This window comes from Emydura macquarii, unplaced genomic scaffold (assembly GCF_026122565.2).
Source record: "Emydura macquarii macquarii isolate MOO-44397 ecotype Brisbane River unplaced genomic scaffold, CSIRO-AGI_Emac_v2 contig_915, whole genome shotgun sequence".
Taxonomy (NCBI): domain Eukaryota; kingdom Metazoa; phylum Chordata; order Testudines; family Chelidae; genus Emydura; species Emydura macquarii.
Window position 1 is genome coordinate 577,676 of NW_027131052.1, and position 20,957 is coordinate 598,632.

General features: G+C 55.3%; 2 protein-coding genes across 2 annotated transcripts in view; both read right to left on the reverse strand.

Annotated features, from left to right (window-relative positions):
* Positions 1-383: 383 nt before the first annotated feature.
* LOC137149898 (avidin-like) lies at positions 384-7,496 on the reverse strand. The gene is made up of 4 exons (XM_067543536.1): positions 7,377-7,496; positions 5,454-5,661; positions 2,673-2,793; positions 384-769 (listed from the first exon to the last, which is right to left on the reverse strand). Exons 1-4 carry the CDS (start codon positions 7,446-7,448, stop codon positions 700-702), a joined length of 471 nt encoding a protein of 156 aa, XP_067399637.1. The 5' UTR covers positions 7,449-7,496; the 3' UTR covers positions 384-699.
* Positions 7,497-13,822: 6,326 nt separating this feature from the next.
* Positions 13,823-20,957, reverse strand: part of GBA2 (glucosylceramidase beta 2) — a 40,422-nt gene continuing 33,287 nt past the window's right edge. The window contains exons 16-17 of the mRNA XM_067543537.1: positions 15,904-16,095; positions 13,823-15,818 (exon numbers count right to left, since the gene is read on the reverse strand). Coding sequence (XP_067399638.1) covers positions 15,591-15,818; positions 15,904-16,095 — 420 coding nt within the window. The 3' untranslated portion in view covers positions 13,823-15,590. The remainder of the gene's footprint in view (positions 15,819-15,903; positions 16,096-20,957) is intronic.

Genomic DNA, 20,957 nt, shown 5'->3' on the forward strand with positions numbered 1-20,957 from the left:
TCCTTCCCACTGGTAACCAGGCTCCCTTACCCAGCTGTGCCTGACTGGGGTCGCGCAGCGGGCAGCCCCCTGCCAGGCAGGACGAGAACAGGCTGCCTTTCCCCCACTGCCTGATGCCTTCCTGCTGGCTCAAGGCTTCCTGTCGGTCCCTGGCACGGAGAGGGGCCGCCGTGGGTGCTGGCAGATGATGTGGGACCTGGGTGCTGGCTGCGCTGTTTCCAACATGTGCGGCGCATGTGGGGTTGTGCACATCTGGGCACGGTACCTGTGCGAGACCCTGGCTACAGCCACCAGTGATGTGCAGTGAGAAAAGGAGGGAATCGGAGGATGTGTCCCAGGAAGGGCCCGGCTAACGGGAGAGAATCCAGCACCCACCAGGCACCCCAGAGAGGCAGGCGGGAATCACGACTCAGCAAGAGCTTAACCCAAAGGGCCGAGAGCGACAAAAACACGAGAGACTCGTTGGCCTCCAGCGCCAGAGCTTTACTGGGAAAGAAATGAAAAGGCAGCAATTCTGGGAGGGCAGCCGGAGAGCAAGGGCGAGATGGAGACAGAGACAGAGACGGCGACTGCAGCCAGCAGACAGCCCTGACGCTGGGCCGGACGCTCGCGAGAGAGCCCAGAACGGTTCCGGGTGGGGGGGGGGGGCAGGAGCCCTGGGGCTGCAGAGTGTGTCCAGGGTGCTGCTGGGGTCACTGGTTACAGGTCACTTTTCAATGGTTTTTCCACCTTCTGCCCCTTGATGCGGGTGAAAACGTCGGTGCCGACCCTGTGGGGAAGCCAGAGCTGGTGTTACTGGCCCTGCGCGGGCCCTGCGCTCGCGGCTGCCAAGTACATGGGGCGGGAGAAGATTCATCAGCCTGAGGAGAGAAGCCCAAAGCAGGCGCCCCGTCCCCAGAGCACCTGGCCTGGGAGCTGAGCACCGCTGTCTGGGAAAGCGCCTCAGCCAGGCCCCACCTCATGGGTGTCCCCACAGCACCATCCAGGGCAGGCAGTGGGGCTGGCAGGCAATTCCTGCAGGCGCTACCCCAGGGGGGCCCAGCCGCCCGGCCCAGGGAGGCAGCGTGGCTGTGGGCACCCCGCGCTGGCATTGCCTCAGAGCCCCCGGCAGCACCCGGGGGGTGGGCAGGGCTCCGCAGGCTGCATGTCCGTGGGGTGCTCAGCAGGGCTGTGGGGGGAGAAACCTGCCAGCAGCCGCCCCCTCAAAGTCCCAATGGTGCCCCCAGGGCAGGCAGCCCCACCGCACCCTCTGTGCCTGGGTGCTCACACTCGTGGTGCCAGGCCGTGCTCTGAGCAGGGCTGGGCACACGCAGCTGCCCCAGGGCGGAGCTCTCTTGCGGCAGGGAGGGGCACGAAGCAATGCCACAGAGAAGTGGGTCCCCTCCCCAGGGCTCAGTCCAGGGTCCGGCACTAGGCGATATTTGCACTAATGGCTTGGAGAACGGCATGGAGAATCTGCTTATAAAAGCTGTGGCTGGCACAGGCTGGGCGGGGCGGCCCGCACTTTGAGGCCAGGATTAGAATTCAGATTGACCTTGAGGAATTGGACAATTGGTCTGAATTCACCTAGAGGAAATCCAGTGAAGACAAGAGCCAAGAACTTCAGTCAGGAGCGAAAACTCATCTGCATGACTACAAAATGGGAACTACCTGCCTAGGAGATCATAGTGCTGGGACCGAGCGGGGCAGACAGGAGCTCGCAACCTGCGTGTGCGTCAGTGTGATACAGCTGCCAAGAAGGCCTAGATAACTGTGGGTTGTAGTAAGAGGACAGGGGCGGTCATTCTCCTGCTCTACTCAGCACTGGTGAGGCCGCAGCTGGAGTGCTGGGTCCAGTTTTGGGTGCTGCACTTTAAGAAAGTTGTGGAGAAATTGGCAAGAATCCAGAGGAGAGCAACCAAAACGATCAAAGGTTTAGAAAACCCGACCTGTGAGGAAACGTAAAAAAACTGGGCACGTTTAGTGCTGAGAAAAGCAGTCGGGGGGTGGCGGGGAGGCTGGGAACAGCCTTCAGCATGTCAAGGGCTGGTACACAGAGGCCGGGGATCAGTTGTTCTCCATGCCACTGAAGGTCGGAGAAGCAGCAATGGGCTTAATCTGCAGCAAGGCAGATGTAGGCTGGAGATGAGGAAAAGCTTTCTCCCGCTCAGGGCAGGGCAGTGCTGCAGCAGGCTTTCAAGGGACCCTGTGCAATCCCCCTAACAAACAGGTTGGACAAACCCCGTCAGGGATGGCTCGGTTTACGTGGTGCTGCCAGGGAGTAGACGTCCCCGCGAGGACCCTTCCAGCCCGACCCGTCTAGGGTTCTGTAAGAGTCACAGCCTTTTCTGGAGCCTGGCTTGGCGGCAGTCTGTGCCTCGGCTTGGACGGAAGCAATCCACTGCCTCTCTCACCCCAAACGCTTACAGGAGGCCTAGCACCACTGGGTCTCTTCTGCAAGCCCTGCCGCTGTGTTCTCCCCTCCTCCTCCTCCCTGGCAGGGCCAGGCTCCCAGAGCTCAGTGCAGGAGTGTCTGGGGCAGACGTGCTGCTCCCCACTGCAGAGCAGTGCCTGTCTCCTCTGCCCCATCCCTTGGGTCCCCTGCACGTAAGCTGTGTGCATCCCCGGGATGGGGAGTCCGGGCCGTAGGGACCATTCTGCTCCCTGGGGAATGAGGGTCCCCAGTCACTCACGTGGTCGCTTTCCAGTCATCTCCGATGATGCTGACCTTCTCTCGCAGCAGCCACATGGTCTTCAGAGTCTGCTCCCCATCATCATCCACGAAGCACTGGCCCACGAAGACGGTCGTTGAGTCTGCCCGGGAATGGAACAGGAGCTAGAGTGAAAGATGGCGACACTCGCTCGGAGAGCCCCCGGTGCCGCCGTGTCCCCCCGAGGGCAGGGGCGAGGGGGAGTGTTCGGGGCATGATGATCTCACTCAGTCTCCAATTCTTTGCCCTCTCCAGCACCTGTCACCCACAAGCGCTCCCTAAGCCACAGACCCAGCCTGGGAGGGGGTCTGGACAATGAGCTCTTTCGCCCCAACCTGGTGCAGCCCAGCCACTGGGGTGTTCACCCCACAGGCTAAGACTCACTTGGGGCAGGCTAAATGCCGCCTGCACTTGTCCCCCCTGGGACGGAGCTGTGCTAGTGCCAGAGGGAGGGCGGAGGCTTCCCGGAAAGAGGCAGCGTGGCGGCAGACCCAGCGAGACAGACCCATCTGGGTGGCAGCGGATTTTGGGGGCATAGGGGGAGAGATGTGACCGGCCATTGAATGCATTGTTCCCAGTATTTTCACACTTCGTTTGGAGGCTGGGCCCCAGGGACAGAGCCGAGAGCCCCAGAGCAAGTGGTGGCTCGCTGTGCGTTCCCCGTGTCTGGGCAGCCGGCTGGAGTTTCCCGGGCCTGGTGTGCAGACGTGTGCGCACTCCCACTGCACGTCAAGTCAGGTAGCTGCAGGTGCTCGGGACGGCTGAGGAATCAGCCCCCGGGTGGTGTCAGCTGGGTCCCCAGTCACTGGGCATCCCAGTGAGGGGAGACTTCTGTGAATTTTGGCCTTGTCTCTATGCCACAGTTCCCCATCAGTAAACCGGGGCTAAGAATATTTTCCGGCCCCGGGGGCGCAACGAACTCAGGAATGTTGCTGACCCATGGTGACGATGCCGCGGCAAAGCGCTGGTGAGCCTGTAGTCAGCGCAAGGCTTGGATGGTGACCAGTGGGTAAGGCAGGGCCACTGACTGGAAGAGGAGCATGAGACGGAGAACTGGCGAGCTGCCCCACGCCCTGAGCACTGGCCATCGCCTGCACTGCAGGAAGCACTGCTCTGTGCCCATGGGATACAGACGGGCCCAGGGGCCGCCGCAGCTCTGGCCTCCCCTAACGCTGGAGCGCCCTGACACCTGCCTTTCCTCGAGTGGTCATGGCATTGCTTGCACAGAGCCCTGGGAATGCGCAGACCCAGTGCAGCGGGCGGGTGGCCACTGGCTGCACAGGACAAGGAGCCAGCCCCGGCCTGGAGCCAGGACACGGCCGGTGAGGAGAACCGGCCACGGGGAGAGTGGGGCAAGGAGTGGGGGGCAGAGCACGCGGGGTTGGTGGGGGGGTAATGGTAGTAGCAGGCATTCAGGAGCAGGAACCGAAGTTACCCAGAGTGCTGTATGCGGGGGAGGGAATCATGGCACAGCGAGTCTTATCAGCAGAAGCACCTTGCCGGCCCTGGGACCTGCAGCCAGGCTGGGAAACCAGCCACACCCGCCTGGCAGTTCTCAGCAGCAAGTGCTTCCTGCCTCTTAAAACAATCTGCAGGGTCTTTGCTGGTGGTGTCAGGGCAAGCGGGCGACAGCTGTTACGCGGTGTGGGACCAACGCCAAATGCAAGTAAAAGAGCAGAAGAAACCTGAAAGGAATGGACCGAGGAGAGCGCCCCGGACAGTGAGCGTCTGACAGCAACGCCGCAGGAATGGGAGACGGCGGAAGTGAGGGTCTGTGAGTGGAGCGTCGGCGCTGGCCCACTGGGGCCCGGAGGAGGAATAACCCTTCCCCCCACAGTTAAAAGGACCCTGAGCAATTGCTTAGTCTGCTCATGCCTAGCGCCGCTCTGGGTGCAGGCAAAGCAGCTGGACGCTGCAGCAGCTCCCTGGGGCAGGTGAAGCAGCAACAGCCGTATTTAATATCGGTCCGTTGCACGGTGCTGCAGACAGAGAAACTACAAGGCTCCAGGAACGAGCTGGAGACGCACTGTGCAGCACAAAGCCTGTCCTGCAGGAGAGGCACAGCTGGTCCCCAGAAGGCAGCCAAATGGGGCCGGAACAGATCACTACGTGGGAATACTGAGAGCTGGCTGAGTTGCTCAGTGAGACACATTAGGTGTGGCATTGTGTTCAACTCCGTGTGAGCTGGGTTGCTGAGGGAGACTGTTTTAACCCGTGGACACGCTGTGGATCTGTATTGTGTGGGGTCACTGACTGCAAACCATGGACAAGGCGGGTGAACCAGAAAGACAAGTGCTCACAGCACCGTGTAAGCACCTGAATGTGCAGAGCTGGGCTGGAAGCTGCGCTGCTGCTCAGAAAAACCTGGCCTCAATGGAAGTGTAAAAAAACCAGCCAGCGCCAACCAAGGGTTTTACACAGAGTGACCGAGACACATTATAAGATTGGGCCAGAAGAAATGTGATGGGGTTCAACAAGGACAAGTGCAGAGTCCTGCACTTAGGACAGAAGAATCCTGCGGAGAGGGGAAGGGAGGCTGCTGGGACCCGGGGAGTCAGCGCCAGGCCAATGGGGTGACCTGAGACAGGCAGGGTCAGGAACAGGATGAGGAAGCAGGAGCAGCAAGGGGAGAGGAGACAGCATGGACCATGGTGTGGGGAGAGGGCAGGCACTGCCCCGGGGTGGAGCTGGGGGGCATTTCAGCCAAGTTCCCCCTCCGCCCCCATGGTTCCCCGCCAGTCCCCGAAGCCCTTGGACCAGTACCTGAGAATTTCCAACTGACGGTGAACCCGAAGGTCGGCTGCTCCGAGTTCTCCATGTGCTGGGATCCGTTCAGGGGCGACACCACGATCGGTTTCGGGGTTGCTGACACCGCTGTGAAGTACAGCCCGGAGAACTGCCCGGCGTTGTTCACAGCAAAGATGCTCATGTTAGAGCCCAGCTCGTTCTGCCAGGACCCAGACAGGATGCACTGAAAGACGGGGGACGTGGTCAGCAGGAGGAAGATGTGGGGAGGAGGGAGCCAGGGGGTCGGACGCCCTGCTGAGGACACAACCCTGAGAGCCCTAAATGCGGGGCACAGACCCCACAAAGCAGAATGGAGCAATGACCATGTGGATCTCTGCTCGGACGCCTGGTGAGTGAGGGAAACCCCTTCCCCTGTTCAGATCTGCGCTTCTTTCACCCTGCAAATTCAAGGTGAGATGCAGAAAAAAATCCCTCCCAAGCTCGCTCTGCTGCTGGGCGAGGCTCTTCGTTCCCTCGCCTCACCCGGGGCAGGGAGGAGACGTCACCCCTCCTCTCTCCACCCCATCTTCCCTCCCCACCCCAGGAGCGGAACTTCCCTGAGGCAGCAGCAGCTGTCTGCACCCCACAGACAGGCCCTGGAGAGGAGGCAGGTTCCCTGCAGTTGGCTCCACTGCAGTTCCCAGGAGCAAGTCTGCACTGGGAATGCTGGCTCTGAGAACGGGCCCGGGGCACCACAGCGCCATTCCAGGCTGGCCTGCTCGCCCTGGGCCCGCCCGCTGGGGGCTCTGGGTGTCTGCCCGTCGCACACTCGGCACGTGGGTGGCTCTGCAGCCGAGCTGCCCCTGCCCGGTCTGCTCAGAAAGACCCGTCTCTGTAGTGACTCTGGACTGGGAACGTTTCTGTTCTGAGACGGCAAATTCATGGGCAAAGCAGAAGTGAAATTTGCCCGGCTCTACTCCCCCAGCGGCTCAGGCAGACAGAGACCCGCGAGGTGGGAGCTGCGCCCTGGGGAGCTAGCGAAGGAAAAGAAAGGTTTCAGATTGTCAGAACTTGCTTGGTCCTGCTTTTATCTCTGCTGAATGGGGTGACTGGGTTGATCAGGAACAGTCAACATGGATTCACCAAGGGAAATTCATGCCTGATCAGCCTGATTGACTTCTACGATGAGCTGACTGGATGTGTGGAAAGTGGTGGACGTGATATACCTTCACTTTAGCAAAGCTTTTGATACAATCTCTCATAGTATTTTTATCAGCAAGTTACAGAAGTATGGGTTGGATGAATGGACTATAAAGTGGATAGAGAACTGGCTAGATCATTGGGCTCAACGAGTAGTGATCAATGGCTCCACGTCTAGGTGGCAGCCGGTCACAAGCGGAGTGCCCCAGGGGTCGGTTCTGGGTCCAGTTTTGTTAAATATCTTCATCAATGATCTGGAGGATGGGGTGGATTGCACCATCAGCAAATTTGCGGGTGACACTAAGCTGGGGGGTGTGGTAGATACACTGCAAGGTAGGGATAGGATACAGAAGGACCTAGACAAACTGGAGGATTGGGCCAAAAATATCTGATGAGGTTCAAGAAGGACAAGTGCAGAGTCCTACACTTAGGATGGAAGAATCCCATGCACAGCTACAGACTGGGGATCGACGGGCTAGGCAGCAGTTCTGCAGAAAAGGACCAGGGGGTTACAGTGGATAAGAAGCTGGATATGAGTCAGCAGTGTGCCCTGGTTGTCAAGAAGGCTAACGGCATATTGGGCTGCATTAGTAGGAGCATTGCCAGCAGATCGAGGGAAGTGATCATTCCCCTCTATTCGGCATTGGTGAGGCCGCATTTGGAGTATTGTGTCCAGTTTTGGGACCCCCACTACAAGAAGGATGTGGGTAGGTTGGAGAGAGTCACCCAGCCTCCTCGGCCCCTCACCCGTCCCTGTACCTGTTTGTCTGAAGAGGTGCTGAGGGTCACCAGAGCCAAGGCAAGGACCAGAGAGAAGCCAGTTTTCCCCATTGTTACTGGGAGTGGATGTGTCCACAGGTGCCAGATGAATCTCCTTCCAGGACCTTGTGTCTGGGGCTCCCAGTCAGGACCCTATTTATAACCCATGACACAGGCAGGGCTATGACGTGTGCTCGTTTACTACTGACTTCAATTCCCAGAATAGTCAGCTATTTTGTTTGCGTAAGTTTATTTTCCCAGAAAATAATTAGCAGAAAGTGAAAGGGGCCGTGTGAGCAGGGCAGTGATGTCCAACTTCCTATAGACTGAGAGCTGAGGATTGTCGCGTTCTGTGTAACCCTGAAGCCTAGAACCCCTGTTGAGTCAGTGTGAAGGGATGGAATGCTAGTGGCATACTGAACATTATTGTTACGGTAGCATGTTTCCTGCCATGTCACTTAAAATCTTGCTGTAGTCAATACATTGATTGTGTGTTTTATCTAAAACCGTGCCTGTGGATTGAGTGTGTGCAGAGACCTCACATAGAGTGACAGAGCTGGTGCATATCAATGTCTTTGATAAATTGACAGACGTGTATAAATGAGCGTGCAGGATGCAGCGTGCAGCACTGAACCCTGCAAGACGGCAGTTCTCGGGGTTGCTTCTGGGACAGGGGGTGTTTGCTGGGGGTCTATCCCAAAAGTGGCTGGCCGGAGCACTCCTTCACTAGGTGGGGTATGGGCCGACCCAGGAGTGGGTGGTTCACACTGGAAAGCGGGGTAAGTCGAGGCTTAGGAGTGAAGAATTGGCGTGACACAGCTACACACCAGTCCAGATTGCAGGGGGGGAATGTCGCAAAGGTGGCTTTGGTGAAAGCGATCATGAAATGGTTCATGATTCTAAGGAATGATAGGAGGGAAATCAGCACAATAAAGATAAGGGATTTCAAGAAGACAGACTTCAGCGAAGTCAGAGAGTTGGTAGGTAGGATCCTAGGGGAGCATGTGGAAGAACCCAAACTCAGGGGTCCTTCTTACAAGTCCGTTGCCTAGTGGATAGTCCAGAATAAGCCAAACAACAGATTAGCAAAGTCAGAGTTTATTCTTTACATAAAGAAGGTGGTCCCTTCAATGTAAGGGGCGACAACTTAACATAAAATTTAAGGGCCCCCCAAAGAGGTTATAATAGAATCATAGAATATTAGAGTTGGAAGGGACCTCAGGAGGTATCTAGTCCAACCCCCTGCTCAAAGCAGGACTAACCTCAGCTATATCATCCCAGCCAGGGCTTTGTCAAGATGCAGCTTAAAAACCTCTAAAGGTGGAGATTCCACCACCTCCCTAGGTAAGCCATTCCAGTGCTTCACCACCCTCCTAGGGAAAAACTTTTCCCTAATATCCAACCTAAACCTCCCCCACTGCAACTTGAGATCATTGCTCCTTGTTCTGTCATCTGCCACCACCGAGAACAGCCTAGCCCCATCCTCCCTGGAACCCCCGTTCAGGTAGTTGAAGGCTGCTATCAATTCCCCCCTCATTCTTCTCTTTTGCAGACTAAACAAGCCCAGTTTCCTTAGCCTCTCCTCATAAGTCCTGTGCTCCAGCCCCCTAATCATTTTTGTTGCCCTCTGCTGGACTCTCTCCAACTTGTCTACATCCTTTTTGTAGTGGGGGGCCCAAAACTGGACCCAGTACTCTAAATGCGTCCTTACCAATGCCGAATAGAGGGGAATAATCACTTCCCGTGACTTGCTGGCAATGCTCCTACTAATGCAGCCCAATATGCTATTAGCCTTCTTGACAACCAGGGCACACTGCTGACTCATATCCAGCTTTTTATCCAGTTACCCCCAGGTCCTTTTCTGCAGAGCTGCTGCCCAGCTCGTCGGTCCCCAGTCTATAGCTGTGCATGGGATTCTTCCTTCCTAAGTGCAGGACTCTGCACTTGTCCTTGTTGAATCTCATCAGATTTCTTTTGGCCTGATCCTCCAGCTGGATGAGAGTCAACAGCGTTCCCTTGTTGCCAAGAAGGATAATGGCCTATTGGAAGATTGAAAAACTTGGGTTTGTCTACTGTGGAGAAGAGACGACTGAGAGGGGACATAACAGTTTTCTAGTACATAAAAGATTGTTAAAAGGAACAGGGAGAAAAATTGTTCTCGTTAACCTTGGAGGATAAAACGAGACGCAATGGGCTTACATTGCACCCAGGGCGGTTTAGGTTGGACGTTAGGAAAAGCTGCCTGACTGTCGGGCAGTTGACACTGGAATAAATTGTCTAGGGGGCTGTGCAATCTCTGTCACTGGAGATGTTTAAGGGCAGGTTGGACACGAGACCTGCCAGGGATGATCTAGATAATGCTTGGTCCTGCCCTGAGTGCAGGGGACTGGCCTCGCTCACCTGGCCAGGCCCCCCGCCCTACGATGCAAGGGTTCTCGCATTCTCTGATTATCCCCTCATTACAATCCATTAGTTTTGGAAAAGAAACAATTGTCCTAACAGCTCAAAACACGACTTTAGTTCGATTCTCCTTCCCTCCCACTCCTTGGGCCCCGCCCCTTTCACCTCCCACCGCCCTGTGAAGGGCAGCAGCTGGATCCTGGGCTGTGAAGCCCCAGGTCGGAGGGAGGCAGGGGAGCGGGCTGGAGAAAAGCAGCTGCTGTATCTAGGCCAGAGGAGACGTGGTGGCGCAGCAGCAAGTGGGGAAGTTGTGCTGCGGGGTGCAGGCCCTCCGACTCGGCAGCAGCTTTTCCTCAGCTCCCCCTTCTCTGCCTCCCGCTGCCCCATGAGCCTCTTCTCTGCTGCTATTGCTATGGGGCAATCCACCCCTGCAGGCCAGGCTCAGCGGCAGGTCAGGTCTGGGCCCTCAGCCCAGAGGCTCGCGCCCACATGCCCAGCCCTGGAAACCGTGGGTCCAGGGGAGCTGCTTGTGTCATCCCACCAGGCACCAAAAAGGTGCGACTTTCCCTGAATTTACAAGAGCTGGCACCACACGGGGACGGGCAAGAGAATCTCAGCGAGCAGAGCCGCAGCGAGCCCTGTGGGTGTGACCAGGACTGAATCAGGAGGTGCAGGACGCGCTCAGGAGGGGCCATCCCAGCTTCACTCCCTCGGAGGCCTCTGCACATGATGTTCTCTTTCCGCTGGGCTGGAGGGACTGGTGCCTGGAAGTGCTCGCGCGGTGCATTCCCCGCTGGCTGCAGGGGCAGCTGTCTCGGGTCCAGCCCGGGATGCCATGCTGACCAATACACGGCTGGGAACCCATCTGGCTCGCCTGAGGGTCAGCGTCGTGAAGCCAGATGTTGATAAGAACGTGTTTAATGCTGAGACTTTATGAAATGCTTGTAGGAGGCTGCATGTCGTAATCTCACCCCTCACATCCGTACCCCACGTTCCATGGAGTGTTTGCCTTGTAACCCTCTGCGACGGTGCAAGTCAGCCAGCAGGAGAGAAGTGTTAATGAATGTAACGTGCTGGCTTCCCGCAGAAGGGGTCAGGTCCTGCCCACCAAGACGGCCCATTGCCCCAGTGAGTCATTGTGAACCACCAAAGAGCTAGAACTGAGTTAATTGCCCCCCACTCGCGTGACGAGGCAACGTGCAGCCTGACTCGTCCCATCAGTCTGAGCTCTGGGGGAAGGTGATAAAAATCTCAAACCTCCTCATGCTTGTGAAACAGCGAGAGACACGTAATGGAGACTCAATTTAAATGTACACTGCAAATTAAAACCATAGTCAGTGGATCAAAAAAGTGCCACCATGGCTAAACCCAGTAAAAGAAGCAGTTAGAGGCAAAAAGAATCCTTTAAAAGCGGAAGTTAAATCCTCTTGAGGAAAATAGAAAAGAGCAGGAACTCTGGCAAGTGACGTGTAAAGATGTAATTAGGAAGGCAAAAAAGGATTTGAAGAACAGCTCGCCAAAGACTCAAAAAGTAACAAAAAAATAATTTTTGTAAGTACATCAGAAGCAGGAAGCTGCTGAACAACCAGTGAGGCCACTGGACGAGCGAGATGCTAAAGGATCACACGAGGCAGACACAGCTATTGTGGAGAAACTAAATGAATTCTTTGCATCAGCCCTCATGGCTGAGGACACGAGGAAGATTCCCACACCTGAGCCATTCTCTTTAGGTCACAAATCTGAGGAGCTGTCCCAGACTGAGGTGTCATTAGAGGTGGTTTCGGAACAAACGGATAAATTAAACAATAACAAGGCACCAGGATCAGATGGTCTCCACCCAAGAGTTCTGAGGGAACTCAGATGTGAAATTGGAGAACCACTAACTGTGATAGGTTACATATCATTTAAATCAGCTTCTGTACCAGATGACTGGGGGATTGCTAATGTGATGTCAATTTTTTTAAAAGCTTCCAGCAGCAATCCCAGCACTTACAGGCTGGTAAGCCTAACTTCCGTACCAGGCAAATTGGTTGAAACACTAGAATATGGAGGCATAGATGAATACGATTTGTTGGGGAACAGTCAACATGTTTTTTGTAAAGGGAAATCATGCCTCATTAGTTTACTAGAATTCTTTGAGGGGGTCAACAAGCACGTGGACAAGGGTGATCCAGTGGATATGTGTACTCAGAAAGCCTTTGACAAGGTCCCTCACCAAAGGGTCTTAAGCAAAGTAAGCTGTCATGGGATAAGAGGGAAGGTCCTCTCCTGTATCAGTAATTGGGTAAAAGACAGGAAACAAAGGGTAGGATTAAAAGGTCAGTTTTCAGAATGGAGAGAGGTGAATAGTGGTGTCCCCCAAGGCTCTGTACTGGGACCAGTGCTGTTCAACACATTCATAAATGATCTGGGAAAAGGGGTGGCAAAATTTGCAGATGATACCAAGTTATTCCAGATCATTATGTCGAAAGCAGACTGTGAAGAGTTACAAAGGGATCTCACAAAACTGGGCGATTGGGCAACAATGTGAAATTCAGTGTTGATAAATGCAGAGTAATGCATATTGGAAAACAGAATCTCAACTATCCACACCCAGTGATGGTGTCTCAATTAGCTGTTACCACTCAAGAAAGATCTTGGAGTCACTGTAGATAGTGCTCTGAAAACAGCCGCTCCATGTGCCGCGGCAGTCAGAAAAGCTAACAGGATGTTGGGAATCATTAGACAAAGGATAGATAATAAGGCAGAAAATATCATAATGCCATTATACAAGTCCATGGTACACCAGCACCTTGAATACTGCGTGCAGACATGGTTGCCCCGTCTCAAAAAAGATACATTGGAATTGGTACAGGAAAGGGCAACTCAAATGATGAGGAAATGGAAAAGCTTCCGTCTGAGGAGAGATTAATAAGACTGGGACGTTCCCGTTTGGACACGAGTCGGCTAAGAGGGATATGACAGAGGTCTGTAAAACCACGACTGGTGTGCAGCAAGTAAATAAGGACGTAACACAATGCATGGCCTGGTTCAGCCCTAAAGGACACATAGAGCTTGCTCATCACAGCTGCGTCTATCATCTCTTAGAACCGAAGCCTGGAACTCATTTGTGTGTCTGTGTTTACCTGCTTTAACCTTGTACATATCTCATATTTCTCTGTCTTGGTTAAAAAACCCGTTAGTTAATTGATTATAGGGCTGGCTACAAGCATGGTCTGTGCATCGGATCTAGGGTGCTATTGACCTGGGGTAAGAGAGAGTGGTCCGCTGGGAGTGGGAGTAACCTGAATGCTGCTGATATTTTTGGTGTAAGGGACCATCCCTCACAAAGGCAGGTTTGCCTAGGTGACAAGGAGACTGTCTGCCAGGCCCTGGCTAGGCTGTGATAGAGCCTGAGGAGTTCACACTTGCTCCCTGGGTGGTGCAGAACTCACAGCCAGTCTGGGGCTCCAGCTGTGACAGTTCAGGTCTGGTGTCACACTGGCTTTCCGACAGCACTGACCAGGCTGAGGGAGGAAAGCAGTGGCACAGCTCGCAGCTAGCGAGGGCGGCAGGCAGGAAGGGAGCAGGTCAGTCATAAAAAGTCAGCTCCCACGGGCCACTGAAACCAGCTTCAATGGAACAAAATCAGCTGCCCTCCCGCCCAACCGCCCGCCCACAGGTGTGTGAGTGAAACGTCCCCACCTCAGACTCTAGGGCTTGAAGGGCCCATCATGATCTCGTCTGGCCTCTCGCGCAGCACCCGGCATGGCCTGGAACGAATTCCTGCTTGAACCAGCGCAGAGCTTTCAGACACAGCCAGTCCCCCGAGAGAGCCTCCACCCAGCCCTGGGTAAGCGGGTCCATGGCCAGTCCCCTCCCCGTGAGCACTGGGACCTTCGCTGCAGACTGAATTGGTCTAGCTGCAACTTCTTGTTCACGCTGTGCGTGGCGTGTCTGTGAGCTACCTGACAGGGTGCCCCCGGCAGAGCCTCCCCCCGGCACGCGGCACCCCCGGCTGCTGCAGCACCAGCCAGGAGAGCAGCTTGGGCTGCTTGCAGACATGCTTTGCTCAGCTTGCCCCAGATGCCCAGTGCCGGCAGCACCCAGAGCTTGGGTGCTCAGAACCGCGGGAGCCAGGCTGCCAGTGCCTAAGGGGCCTGTGCAAACCCAGCAGGAGGAAGGTGGGACACTCCCGACCACACGAGCAGGTCACACCTGGGCTGGGCTGGAGCTTGGCGCTGCAGAATGCTGAGGAGCAGACAGCAAGTTCAGGCTCCCGCGCAGGGAAGGACCATGCTGTGGTGGCGCTGTGATGCCAATGGAGCCAAATGCTCTGCCTGCACTCACCGCGGGTGGACGCCAGCTGCCAAGGGGAAGGAGCTCACCCCACATCAGACGCCAGTTCCACGGCAGAGCTGAGACTGGACCCTGAGCCTGCTGCAGCTGACACCTATGCCCTGTGCAGGGCGGGATGCAACATCTCTAGCCGAAGAGCTGGAGGCCTGGCCCCTCGGGCTGCACGCTGGGCATTGCTGAGACAGACACAGACAGACTCACCCTGGCATACGGCTGGTGCCCCCCGGGGCTCCAGCCCAAGGCAGAGGGTCAGGCCGATACACAGATGATATTTTATTATGATTTTAAATTAAAATTATTCCGCATTTAAAAATAGCTCCCCTAGCCCCACTGGACCAGAGCCGCTGTGATCATGTGCAGTGGCCATGCAGGGGCGGAGGTGCTGCAGGGCCAGAGACGGACGTACGGACAGATGTCCCTCCGTCCCAGAGGAGTTCGTTGGGGATGAGGATTGTCGAAGGCCAGGCAGCAGGCGACTCTCCTTGCCAAGGTTCCCACAGCAGCCCCCAGCGCGACCAGGCGCCCTGAAGAAACCCCAGCCCCGCTGGGCAGCCCCTTGTGCCAGGACGGGGCAAGGATACCCGCACACAACAGCCCCCACGTCCTCCGCTCCCATCACGCCAGGGGCAGGACTGTTTCTAGGGGCTTGCCTCAGGCCCTTCCCAGGATGGGGCAGGTGTACGTGGGCCAGGGGGTTTCTGCCTGCAGCGAGGGCTCTGCACGCTCCAGGCCCCCCGCAGACCGTCTGTGCCACTCAGTGGATGCTGCTCTGCCATGCCTCACACTCCGGCCAGCTGAGCATGGTGCCCCACCCAGGCTGGCCAGAGCGAGGGGGGGTCCAGGAGAGCCAGAGTCTGCGGGTGCAGCAACTACAGAGCAGACGGATAGACAGCTAGGAACAAACACAGTGTCGGGCAAGCAGCACAGCCAGCCAGGGCAGGTGCTTTCTGCAGCCCGGCAGCCTGCGCACACGCCTTCCCCGACGGTGCCCGTCCCGGTGCCGGCACAGGGCCCACCACGCACACATGCTCCCCCTCCACGCCCTCTGCCTCCCCCACTCATGCACTTCCAGCTGGGGGTGCAGGCAGGACAGAGGCTGCAGACCTGCCAGCTGTGGGGATACCCCCCCTCCTGCGCACGGCCAAGCCCTGGGGTAGAGGATGGAGGCACAGCCCCCCCGCTCATTCTTTCTGGCTGCTCACCCCATTCAGACAGCCGGGCCTGGGGACCTGCCCTGTGACAAGGCCTCCCTTCGCGCAGGCGGGCCCCAGGGCTACGCGGGAGCGTGGAGGCTGTGGGCCACGCTGAGCGCGAGGGGTTCTGCGTGGGGGCGAGGTACAGGCTAAGCTCAGAGAGGAGGGAGGAGACAGCAATTAAAATCAGGTTTAAAACGGGGCAAGCGGCCTCCACTCAGTCCCTGTCCTCCAGCGGGGACTCGAGGAGCTCCCTCTGGCTCACGGGCCCAGGCTCCTTCCCTCAGGGCTGGAGGGAGTTCTCCTCCGCTGGGTGCGGTGCAGCTGCCGGGTCGGCTCTGCTCTCCAGCGCCAGCTGCATGCTCCAGATGCTGAGGGGGCGCATGTAGGCCAGAGAGCGGAAGAGCTTCCTGTGGCAATAGGCCTCTGGCGTCTGGAAGGCCATGCCCAGCCGCTCCCAGACGGTCCGGTAGCAGCCCTCCGCCGTGCGGAAGCCCTCCTGCACCAGGCCCTGCAGCAGCGGGAGAAGAGAGTCAGGCTCGGCCCCTGGCAGCCCCTGCTAGTGCCGGGGGGCGCCGGCTGCGTGCCACACCCACCTCCTGGATCATGGTGGCCGCCAGCGCGTACACGACCCCGACCCAGGCCTCGCTGGACTGCACGCTGGAGGTGTCCAGGCTGCCGTTGGGCCGCATGCCGTTCACCGCACCCATCGTCCCATTGCCAAAGCCCAGGACGTTCAGCTCAAAGATGGTCTTCAAGGCGCTGAGAATGTGGCTCCTGGGGAAAACCTGCGGAGAGAGACGGCCTCAGGTCTCAGCCACACAGTGCCCCCCTCGGAACCCGGGCCCCAGGGCCGGCCCTGCACCCTACCAGGGGACGGGGCCTCTGCACACAGCAGCTAGGCCTGAGCGCGTGGCCGAGTCAGGCTTCGGGCCCTGCCCAATGCCGGGTCCGTTGTTGTAAACTTCATGGTTTCAGACCTTTAAATGGGCTATGCCGCGGCGTGTAACAAAGCGTGGGTCTGCATTTCAAATGGCCAATGAAAACATGGAAAGCCCTTAAGACTCAGCGTTTCTCAAAGGCGGGGTCCTGCCCCAAAAGGGGGTGGCAAGGCTAGTGTGGGGGCTGTGGCATTGCCACCCTTACTTCTGTGCTGCCTCCAGAGCTGGGGGGCCGGAGAGTGGCGTCTTCTGGCCGGGAGCCCAGATCTGGAGATGGCACAAAAATAAGGGTGGCGATACCGCAGCACCCCTCTCCCCCCCCAAAGCCTGGGGACCCCCTGTTGGGTCGGGACCCCGTCTGAGAAACACTGTGCACCTTTGACTGCTTTTGCCCTGTAGCATGGGGTAAAAGTACACAGAAGACCGGATTTCACGGGCCATGACGCAGCCATGACTTTGGTAGGGCCCTACTCCTGCTGCTGAAGGCAGAAGGGCGAGTAGATCATCTAGCACCGGCACTGAATATCCGCAGAATATCACCGCTGCTCTGAGCCCAGTAAATTGTCCGACTGCAGTACCGCAGAAAGGCATCGCAGCTTGGCCTGAAGACAAAGACGTGGTGCATCCACCACCCGCACGGGAGGCGAGTTTGTTCCGATGGCTAGTCCAAGTCCCCCCAAGTCAATGGCTCCTTGGGCTGTTCCATAGCCAAGGGTACCCAGGAGAGCAACGTGGCCAGGGCCACAGCTAGCCGCCTTGGCCCGCCCTAACCCGAAGGAGCAGGTACGCCTGTCGTAGCTGGCTGAACTGGGGTGGGGTGGGGGTGGGGGGCTTCCAGTGCGAGATCGAGCTAGACAAACTCCCACCAGCAGGATCGTAGGTGAACCCCTTCCCCCCTCAGCCACCGCACCCGCTTCATCAGCCTGGCTGCTCTGGGCCTCGTCTATAACGTGGACGTGTCCAACCATCGGCTCTCGCTCTGCCTGTCTCCTGCATTAAAGAGCCGGGATTTCCTCCCCACCACGACCTTGTTCACCATGATCCAGTCACTTCTCACGCCTCTCTTGGGAAAACCAAACAAAGTGAGTCTGTCTGTCTCTCGCTGTCAGGCTTCCTCTCCAGCCTCACACCATTTTTGTGGCTTCCCCCCCACTCTGCAGTTCAACATCCTTTTCACACACGGGGAAGCAGTATCCAGTCGTGTTAGTGCTGTGTGCAGAGAGAAAATCACCTCCCGGCTGCCCTGCTCGTAGGTCACATTAGCCTGTTGCGCCACCGCAGTGCACTAGGAGCTCAGAGCCCCGCAGGATTGGGGGGGCCTGGCGAGGTCAGCTACTCCGCTCCCCTGCACTCACGGCCAGACCAAGCATTATCTAGACCATCCCTGACAGTTTGTCCAACCGGCTCTTAAAAATCTCCCCTGCTGAAGATTCCACCATTTATTTCGGCAATTTATTCCCATACTTAACTGCCCCGGCAGTCAGGAAGTTTCCCGAATGTTCACCCTAAACTGCCATGGCTGCAATCTAAGCCCATTCCTTCTTGACCTGTCCTCAGAGGTTAACAAGAACAATTTTTCTCCCTCCTCCTTGTAACAACCTTTTATGTACTTGAAAGCTGTTATGTTCCCACTCAGGCGTCTCTTCTCCAGACTAAACAAACCCCGTTTTTTCAATCTTCCCTGACAGGTCATGTGTTCTAGACCTTTCATCGTTTTTGTTGCTCTTCTCTGGATTTTCTCCCATTTGTCCACATCTTTCCTGAAATGTGGCGCCCAGAACTGCACACAATACTTCAGCTGAGGCCTAATCAGCACGGAGCAGAGAGGAAGAATTACTTCTCGTGTCTTGCTTACAACACGCCTGCTAATCCATCCCAGAATGACGTTTGCTTTTGTTTTGCAACAGAGTGACACTGCTGACTCACATTTAGCTTCTCATCTGCTGTGACCCCAGATCCCTTTCTGCAGCTCTGCTCCCTAGGCAAGGCAAGTCATTGCCCCGTGTGTGTGCGGGACAGATTGTTCCTTCCGTAGGGGAGTACTTCGTATCTGTCTTTACTAAATGTCGTCCTCTTTACTTCAGACCATCTCAAGTTTGTCCAGATCACTTTCAGTATCAATCCTGTCCCACAAGCACTTGCGGCGCCTCCCAGCTCATGTTCAGTTGCTCATCCATCAAGACCCCTAAATGCCTGCAGAGTCGCTGCTTTCCAGGATCATGCCCCAGTCTCTAGGCCTGGCCTGAATTCCTTGTTCTTAGTCCACGTCTGACCCTGGTAAGTCAACTGCCAGCTCCAGCCAAGGCCGCAGGCATCGGCTCAGGACGGACAAACCAGAGCAGCGCACCTGTGTGTTGGGCGCACTTCACAGGCGATGTTAAAATATGTAAGAATGTGTTTAGGGTTAAACGTCCTGGAAAACAGGTGGGATGTTGCAGGCATTGTTTTCATCTCTCTGTACCTGCTATAATGGAATAGCAAACATTTGCATGGTAAATCCCCCGGTTACTAAGTAACCCATCAAACCAGGAAGAAGCCTTGAGTAAGGGACATGAAAAACTTGAACTGGAAATCGCTCATTCCTGTGCATGGAAAGGAACAGGTCAGTGTGTGAGAGATCAAAGTCTCAGTGCATTCCTCTCTCGCTGTCCTGAAAGAGCGAGCCCATGTGGGAAGTTACCTGGCAGTGGGGTTTCTGTGATGGACACAAGGAAAAATTCGTCATCCCTGGACTGTCTGGATTCTAACAGGGCAGAATAACCAAACAAAAAGATGGAGATCCACAGAGCGACTCTGGGTAGCCCTAAAAGACTTTTGGGAAACTGGCAGATTACTACCTCTTTGCTACCTTTTGAAGTTACAGACTGACTCACCTGTGCATATATTTTTACCTGCTTTAACCTCTCAAAAACTGCCATTTCTTTTTCTTAGCTAATAAACCTCTAGTTCGTTTACTATCAAATTGGCTTCCAGTCTTGTCTTTGGTCACGGTCTAGAATGCAAATCGACCTGGGTGAGTAACTGGTCTCTTAGCACTGGGTATAACCTGAATTATAGGTGAGTTTGGGAGTAAAGCATCCATCTATCTTGGAATCGCCTTTGCCTGGGTGGCTAAGTGGAACTGAGCGCTGACTCCTTGCTATGGTTTTCATGCCTAAGGGGTTTACACTTGTTGCCTGGCTGGTGACCAGTTTGGGGTTTTATGCCTTATTTATGACAGTTTGCCCAGAGTAAGGTACCCACGCTCCTAAATCGCCCCAGACGGCAGGACAGTACGCCTTTCAATTTGCCTGGTTTAACACATTTTCTTTGAATGGGTCCAGCTTATCATGCAATCCAGATCACTCTGTATGACTGTCCTGCCCTCATCATTTATGACTCCCAATCCTTGGGTCATCTGCAGATTTTATCAGCAGTGATTTCACTTTTACCTCCAGACTGCTGAGAAATACTGAATAGCATCAGCCCAGAACTAATCCCTGCAGAACCCCTGGGACACGCGCCGATTTGACAACCCTTTCCCACTGATGAGTCCTTTTAGCCAGGTCTGAATCCACTGCAAATGGTGACTTCTTGATATTGCAGAGAGCTAATAATTTAATCAGCCGTTGTGTGGTACTAAGTCAAACGCCTACAAAAGTCTGTCCCTTGCACCTAACCAGTTACCTTTATCAACCAAACTGGTAATCATCTCAAAGAATGAAGTCCGATCTGTTTGAGGAGCTATTTTCCATAAATCCATGCTGATCGCCATTCAACAGATTCCTGCCCTTTCAGTTTTTAGTGACTGAATCCGGTATCAGCTTTTCCATTATTCCGCCTGGGACGGATGCCAGGCTGAGTGGCCTGTATTTACCTGGGTCAACCTGCTTGCCCCTCCTGAATATTGGCACACTTTGCACTCTCCCAGTTGAATGGAATTGTCCCGGTATTCCAAGAGTTATTAAAAAAAATCAACATCTCATGCTTTTCATCCATAGATCTCAAAGCACTTTACCAAGGAAGTTGGTATCGTTATCCCCGTCTTATAGATGGGGAAACTGAGGCACAGATTGGTTTGCATCAACCATTTTACCTTCTCCATCTAGTAATGGGCCTAATCCATCACTAGGATTTCTTTTTTCCTGATATACTTGAATTCCTACCCGTTGTCCTTACCCCTGCCAGACAAGGGTTCTTCCTGGATGTCCTTAGCTTGCCTATTATTTTTCTTCACTTTATAACTTCTAACATTCAGACTGATCACTATCTACTTCCTTTTCCCCATTTGTTATGTATATTTTTTCAATGTCTAGTTATAGCCTGCACGTCCCCTCTTCACCAGCATGGGCTTTTAACTAGTTTCCCCTCTTCCATACTGTGAAATTGTGGCTTTGGGGCCACCTAATAAACTCCTCTGAAGCTTCTCCCACGTTTCATTCACTTTTTTTGCATCTAAGTTTTTCCTCCCCATCAATTTTGCTCATGCTTTTCCTCAGCTTTTATTAAGCGGCACCGGGCTAAGATGGGGTGACCAGGAAAACCCTGTTAGGTGATGGCTCTCCAGCTATGGCTAGGTTTGTGATCCAGCAATCAGCCGCCTTTAATCCATTTACCACTGATGGCGCTGAGTTGTATGAAGCCCGTGCCAGGTGCTGCCCACTGCCCTGCGGGACCATGGTGCTGGAGAGAGCTCTGGAAAAGAGCAGGAATCCCCTTCCACCTGGTCC

What these genes read in the sequence shown, in the direction of transcription:
- LOC137149898 (XM_067543536.1), bottom strand. Translation starts at nt 7,448, where the DNA reads ATGGGGAAAACTGGCTTCTCTCTGGTCCTTGCCTTGGCTCTGGTGACC. An exon ending in CGTCAGTTGGAAATTCTCAG is followed by an intron (nt 2,794 to 5,453) that starts GTACTGGTCCAA and finishes ATTCCCGGGCAG; the next exon opens with ACTCAACGACCGTCTTCGTG. An exon ending in GATGACTGGAAAGCGACCAC is followed by an intron (nt 770 to 2,672) that starts GTGAGTGACTGG and finishes GCTTCCCCACAG; the next exon opens with GGTCGGCACCGACGTTTTCA.